Genomic DNA, 7,542 nt, shown 5'->3' with positions numbered 1-7,542 from the left:
TTCTGAAAACAATATGGGCTGTTTTTTGAATAAGATCCATCAAATAGATCAAGAATATATATATTTATAATATTTGTAGTGTTTATATTTTCTACATAAGCATAGGACCGTAATCATACTTTACAAGAATTTTTGTATGTCAAAACTGCTCTCCTGGTATTAGGCATATATAACATGTGGGCCTTTAGTTTTTTTGAAGTCTGCATTCCACTTTGTCATACTGGGCACAATGTTGCAACTAATCATTAACAATGAAAAGATCAAATGTCTCCAACTAATTAGTAAACGTCTCATTTGTTGCAAGATGAAAAGCTTTTAAGGGTTTAACTGATAATTTATCAAGAAACTAAGACAAGGCTTGGCATAGATGCATAAACTAGAAACATTGGCAAAAATAACATAACGAGCAAAGCAGTTTTGTCAAGAGCATGTGTCTGCTAACACTAGAGATCAAATCAAACCCAAGGTACAAAAGATCCATTATTGTGCATAGTGGCAATTCAACACAACAATGAACACCATCATATGTCCAAAGGGACTAGACACAAGCCATGAATTGGTTGATGTTAACCTAGTCACATTGCCATTGACCCAACATCATTGATCAAGTTATAGAAAGTAGAATAAAGAAATTGATGTAAAAATCTGGTTGGAAAACACTCTACACCTAATGCAAGCCTCTAGAGTTGTTAAAAAGAATGGTTGGAAAAAACTGCACATGCAGTACAGGTTTCCAGAGTTGGCATCCCAAATCTCCAAATCAGGGAGGAGATTCTAACCCTGAGTTGGATGATTCTGAATTGCACTCATCATCAAATAAATCGGTTGTCATCTCCAGCTCTTTGAATTTCTTCAACACTTCACACCTCTCAGCTTTCTTCTTGACCATTTTGAGCTTCTGAGACACAATCTCTTGATGTATGAGCGGTATGCTCGCAAGAATCAAGCTTTTCATCTCACTAGGACCTTCAGCCAAAAATTCAAGCACAGTCAATGCTTTCTCTGCAAGTTCCACATCCCCACCAATGAATGAAAAAGGGTGGCCTCCCTTGTTGCGCACCTCCTTCATATCAAAGAGGCATTGCCATGCCATGAGGTTTGTCGTAGACCATCTGCACACAGTCTTGAGCTGCATATTATTCCCATGGTCTTCCATGATCAACTCACACACGTCATTGAATAGATTCTTGGCACTTTTCAAGAGAGACAAAGCAATCTGATCATCACCATATGTCTGGACTAAGCGGCACACAGCTGTAGAAAAGCGAGAGAAGGAGGGAGTCTTCTCGGTTGCTAGCACCTTCCCGAGTATTGCTTGTGCTTCGCGTGCATACTTAGAGGTTCCTGCTAGGCTTTGGAATGCAATGTTAAAAATGCCCTCCAAGCGAAGCAAGGCTTCCACAACAATTACCTTTTGTGAACTTCCAATCTCCTTACAAATCATGTCCATCTCACTTGCAGAATTGACGCATCGAGTATGGGTGATTATGACGTCCTCATCTTAATCAAGACTACTCTCCTCAATGTCTTCAAGATCAAGCTTTCTTGCCTTGAAGATGGGCACTCCTTCGAGCTGTGCGACCTGAAGTGCTCGCTTGAAGCAACCCTTCTCAGGTGTTCCATTATAAATCCTTGCAAGACCACCACCAACTGTCACAGCTTCTATCGCGTGAGTTGTTGCAGCTTTTTCCATACCTACAATCACACAATGATTGAAGCTCATTAATTATATTGCAATTAAGATATAAACATGTAATCACATCATGAGATTCATACAAGTGCAACAATTTTGTTGACTACAATTGCCTCATCTGTAGGCATGGCAATCTTAGGCCAGAAGAGCCAATGAGATGGCCTTCCTTCTCCCTGCAAAAAGAAAAATACCAAGAGGGGAGAAGAATTTGTTCGAGTTCCACTCTCATATTTACTAAGGTGGAGGTAGAGAAAAATGTAAGGTTGCAACATATGTTTTATTACCCATACTCTAGCCCCAAAAAAGGGAGAAGAGTAAAGTCCCATCTCAAAATCTGCTTACTAGCCTTCTCAAGAATCCATTCAGTCATTTGTTTATTGGAGACTTTAGCCCCCATGGGACACCCCAACCCAAGTTCACCTTCACTATGTATACACTACCTCTTCAAATCCTTGATCTTCCAAAAGACATCAAAACCCATATTAAGTACAAGTTACCGTAAAGTACGAAAATCATAATCTGCATGCCTGGCAGACTGATACCCATGCCAATGGTATACCCGAGCTCTACCCGCTACACCAAGGCTTCCTTGATGCTTTAGCTGTTTGTGCTGGTGTGTACATGTTCTCTCAGGCCTGTAACGGTCCTTTGCTCTACCCACGCCCTTGTCTTCGCAGTTATATCACCCCCTCCTTGTTTCTATGATATTTCCATTGTCCTTACAATGTCTCTACAAATGCATCCACTTCTATTCATGCACACAAGATAAAACAGGGCTGCATAGAAGAGCTTTTCAAGCCTGATTCAATTCTTTATGTGAAACAACCCCACACGTGCCCAATTCCAAAGAAAATTGAAAAAGTACACCTGGTCTGAGGATGGCTGCAGAAGAGGAACCTGCATCTGGACCACCAGCCCTGGACTAGCTCATGTGAATGTCAGAAGAAGTGAAAAAAGTTGTAGGGCAAGGGGGGGAAGGAGGGAGAAGAATAATTTCTAGTAACAAAAGCAGGCTTAAGGTTTTCAAATTGGTTGAGGGCTTCATTAAGGCCTCAAGCAATTAATCATGCAATCAAGGCAACCCTAAGTTGGACAGAGCTAGCCCTGGTTGTGCAGAGTTTGCGTTTACCCTGATAACCCTAGTTTCGCAGAGATTGTGAATCGCCAAAAAGAAGACCCAATAATCGCCAAGCAATTAATCATGCAACTCAAAGCAACAGGAAAAAAGCCCCTAAGTTGCACAGAGCTAACCGTTTGCGTTTACCCTGCTAAACCTAGTTTTACAGAGATTGCGTATAGCCTGATAACCCTAAGTGTACATAAATCGCCAAAAAGAAGGCCCAATAACCTAATTGCGCAGGGCAATACTGCAGGGATTGCTTTTGAAAAATGACCAAACACCCTGGTTGTGTAGGAATTTCCAAAAGAAGACCCAACAAACCAGAGGTACTCAGAGTTCAAGAAAAACTAATCAGTACAGATCTTGGCTGAATTGATCTGTTTTTCTGTTTTCTATTGTGCGTTTTTTTAAACTCTGTTTCTCTGCAAAAGAAGGAGGTGAGGGCGTACCGCTGCTGCCGGGCATGGCAACGCCGGGTTCTTGCGGGTGCGCTGTTGTTTGCTGCTGCTTCTTTGTGTATATATGCTGCGTGCGTCGTCCGCTTCTACTTGAAGTTGCATGCGTTTTTGTCAGGGACTTTGCCAATCGCAGCCTAAGGGTGTTTACAGACTAAGGTGTGTGGGCAAGCACCTTTTTGATAATCACTTGCCCCTTTTATACGATCCATGCTTCTAAAGAGATCGCCTAGCTTTCAGGACTTGGAAACATACAAAACATACCCACCTTAACACACCCCTAAAAGAATACCGACGAGTAATCCACAATAGTGGCAAAGGTCAACCACGGCTACCAGCCTAAATGACAATGTTCACCACATAGGTGAAGGTCTCCCTTTGTGAATGAGCTAGCTCCTCAGGTTTACTTTCTTGATTTCAACTCTCCTTATGCAACATGTGAAGCCAAACATCAAGGAATTAGATTTCCTTTCATGACACTACCCAATCGATGAAATACGGAATGGAGCACTTCAACAATGAAATCCTTGCATTCCCCTCAATACCTAGATAAATGCAAGTCTAGGACTTGAGCCCAACATCTCAACCCTTTGAGGCTTGTTTTGAATTCACCATCACTAGACCCATTAGAGCATAGCAAGGAAGAGAGTAAATCCCCCCGCTTGTGATTGTTTCTTCCTTGTAGCCTTTAGTTCCCCTAAAAGTGCCAAAAGGATCCAAAGATTGCATGAATTCATTTGCAAGCATGAAGTCTTTAGTTCACTACTCATGGTGTTCCCCTAAAACATCCTCAAATGCTTCTTGCAAAGAGATTGATAGCATTTCTCCTTCTACCTTTCCTTCTTCTTCTTTCTTACACCTTGTGTGAGACTCTCCTCCATGGCATTAACTATGTCTTGCCATATCTCCTCGAGGGTTCACCTAAAAATATGTACGTGTAGCACATGAATTCATCAAGAGGGGTATATTAATTCAAAAAAGTTACAGAATTACATTTACAAGAGGGGTTTTTGTTTTAAGAAATTTTGAAAAAAAACCGTAAGTTTATGAAGAAAAAGGGGTCATTTTATTCATAAAAGTATGTAAGGGGTTTTTTTTAATACCCCTTGAACGCACATGATACATAAAATTTCTTGGAGGTGAACCCCCCAAGCTTACATCTTTAACCTTTTTTAACCAACCCTCCTTGATATGGTGTCCATCTCTTCTTTGTCTTGTTTACACCTTGTGTGAGACTCTCCTCCATGGCATTAGCTATGTCTTGCCTTACATGTTCAAACTTTTTCAACCAACCCTCCTTGATATGGTGTTCATCACTTATGAAATAATCACATGTCACATCTATCTCTTTTGCATTGTAAATGTTTCTCATGCCAACTAATTGCTAATACCACTTCTTGATACATTCTTTCCAAAGGGACTTCTTAATAATGCTTCCATTTCATTAAATCACAAGGACACACATGCCATGAATGCCATTGTATTTTACATTCACTACACAAATTATTTAGAGAACCTACCCCTTCTTCCTTTGGTACATCTAAAAGTATAGATTTGTATGAATTCATTCTAACTTCGAACACATGTAGGGCATCCATGTGATCTAGAGACTACATAGACATGATTTACTCTAATTCAAAATTAAACCTGTCTCAAGAGGTCCCTTGAATCCTTGACTATAGTATCAAGATCGTCCAAGTAACATCAAATAATAATCTAGTAACTATTCACCAACAATGATCAGAGACTTAAGACAGAATACTAAGGACAAAAATCTTGGAAATGAAATCCAACATTATGGCTTATGTGTGTAAACTGTGCGAAAGGAAATTCTTGAGGACCATAGATTGTAATCATGGATTCAAACTTCACGGCCAAGGAGGATTAACTTAACCCAATGATGGTATATCTAAATTTGAATCATTATACATGATCCACACTGAACTATAATCACATTGGTGTGGATGGAAACAAGAACTCAAAGATAACTTTTTGGTCGATCTAATAATGAACAACCGTACTAACCCAAAGGAAATCTTGGGATAAATTGAGACTGGAAATAAAATTGAGACATGATATAATTTTGCTAACCGGATTTTGGACATTGGTCCTTGAAAGAAACTAATGGAACATACCATGACTAAATGACTACCCTAAATTGTCTAGGGAAAACATTAAGTAATTGTAATCGGTTAGACAAACCGATCATTAAAATGTTAGAGAAGCCTTGTTATGTTCTCAACAAAATCCCAAAACGTATCCATTAAGAGGGTTATGGGCTTGAAGAGAAATTGGAATAAGAATTCAAACATAGAAATTGTTACTCCATTGCAAAACTGGTTTTTATAATGCTTAATTAAGGACTCTTTTATATGAAGTATTGACGGTTCATGATGATGATTAAGGACTCTTCAATGAATGCTTAATTAAGGACTCTTTTATGAAGTATTGATGGTTCATGATGATGATTATTTATTTTGAGTTATCATGAATTCATGATAACTCGTGTGATGATGAGGAAATTGTGACATAGGTCATACGCACCCGTTGTGGGTGGTCAACTTGAGTATGACGTCCGAGGTAGTGATCCCCCTCGGAGAGACATGGGGTGAGCTCCTAGTAGTGAGGGATGCCAAAGCAGCCTCTGAGTGGATGGGATTGATGGTCTGGCTCATAGATGGGGGATCCTATGAGTGGATGGGGGGGGGGCAAGATGACTGAGCATTCATAGTAGTAGCTCAAGTGGTGGAGGGGCTCCCGAATCCTATGATCCCATGACGATGCGATGATGTGGTAGATGTAATATGATATTAAGATATGGACTTTTTTAGATAGGTGGATCTATGGATATGGATACATGACTAGTATGGACATATGATATTCTCCAGGATGGCTTTTTGGATTTTGAGAAATTGCAGGTGAGGCCAAGGTTTTTGAGATAGCCTAGTTTTTTTGGATTTGATTTCTCATATATTTAAAACTAGCTTTGTTTATGGAATGATTTGTGCGTGCATGCATGCATAGGTGTGCGTGCATAGTAAACAGCATTTTCAATTATAGGTGCATGCATAAATGTCAGATCTGCTTAGTGGTTGAGCAGGGTGAGCTAACCCATGGTGTTGATGATAGGGGTTAGGTTGAGTCTATCGATGTGGTAGAAGTTGAAAGGATAAACCATTGAAAAGTGGGAGGCAAGGTGGACCCGTTGTTGCAGGTACTTTCCAAACCAAACAAAACTTGGATCTTTACCCAAAAGCATAAACAAACAATAATTATCAAGATAGCAACGATAGGCATTTAAAGCAGCTTACTTCATTTTAATAAGGTGAAACTAGTGAAATTATTAGAGGAATTGCCTACATTTTGGGTGGAAGGATTTTGTAGTTGAGCCTCTGGGGAGCCACTAGATAGCCTGTCACGTATGAAGGGAGGCCTTGAGTGAGTCACCCTACTCGGTAGAATAAATCTTCCACTATATATATTTAGATAAAGTGTATGGGTAGGGGTCTCACATTTGGTATCAAAGCATGGTTTCTGGACTAGCCAGATTGATAAAAAGATTAGATACCACCTCACAGCTTGTAACAACCCAAGGTTCTATACTAGCTGAAATCTTACACCAAATTAAAGCCAAGGGTAGATATTTGGCTAACACAGACCAAAACTTTACACTGATTCAGATTTAGCTCATAGCTAATACCAAAGTCAAGGATTAAATTGATTCCTATAAGATTAAAACCTTAACTCTGATATTAGCTCATAGCTAATATCAGAGTCAAGGATTAAATTGATTCTTGTAAGACTAAGACCTTGCATTGATTCGAAGCCAACTCATAACTAATCATGATAGAGCCAAGGCTATTATGAGATTGGAAAATACAAAATTTGTGTAAAATTAAATGATTGATGAGCTCAAACTTACAACCATTATGTTTTTTCTAGAGGGACAAGGATCAACTTTTCCTCCTAGAGGAACAAAAAACCAAAATGTAAAATAGCAACCCAAGAATTTTTCTAAGTCCTTTTTAAGAGATGATGTAAATGAAGATCTTCTATACATATAAAAATTTTTGAAAACATTGTTCCCTTCATCCATTAAATGTCAATTTATGAATTTTATAACATGACGATTCGTGGAATTTTGATGTGAATAAAGAACATTTTCCTATGCTAAGGATCAAATTATATGCGAAAAGTCAATCGAGGAATTGGTATGCATTCCTTAAATTGAATTGTGGAAATTGTCGCGTAATAATAAGGCCTAGGATCGAATC

The 7,542-nt window shown here is 39.1% G+C and overlaps 1 protein-coding gene across 2 annotated transcripts; it reads right to left on the bottom strand.

Moving 5' to 3' along the window:
* Positions 1–415: 415 nt before the first annotated feature.
* On the bottom strand, positions 416–3,441 carry LOC147625896 (uncharacterized). 2 transcript variants are annotated; one of them, XM_086817857.1, is made up of 2 exons: positions 3,263–3,441; positions 416–1,695 (listed from the first exon to the last, which is right to left on the bottom strand). In XM_086817857.1, exon 2 carries the CDS (start codon positions 1,448–1,450, stop codon positions 761–763), a length of 690 nt encoding a protein of 229 aa, XP_086673983.1. In that variant the 5' UTR covers positions 1,451–1,695; positions 3,263–3,441; the 3' UTR covers positions 416–760. Both variants share the same exon structure in this region, with proteins under 2 accessions (XP_086673983.1, XP_086673984.1).
* Positions 3,442–7,542: the final 4,101 nt, after the last annotated feature.

This window comes from Cibotium barometz, chromosome 23, assembly GCF_041138505.1.
Source record: "Cibotium barometz isolate CiBa-2024 chromosome 23, ASM4113850v1, whole genome shotgun sequence".
NCBI lineage: Eukaryota > Viridiplantae > Streptophyta > Polypodiopsida > Cyatheales > Cibotiaceae > Cibotium > Cibotium barometz.
This window is presented reverse-complemented; position numbering and strand designations above follow the sequence as displayed.

Coding starts and splice junctions, on each gene's coding strand:
- LOC147625896 (XM_086817857.1), bottom strand. CDS start 1,450: ATGGACATGATTTGTAAGGAGATTGGAAGTTCACAAAAGGTAATTGTT.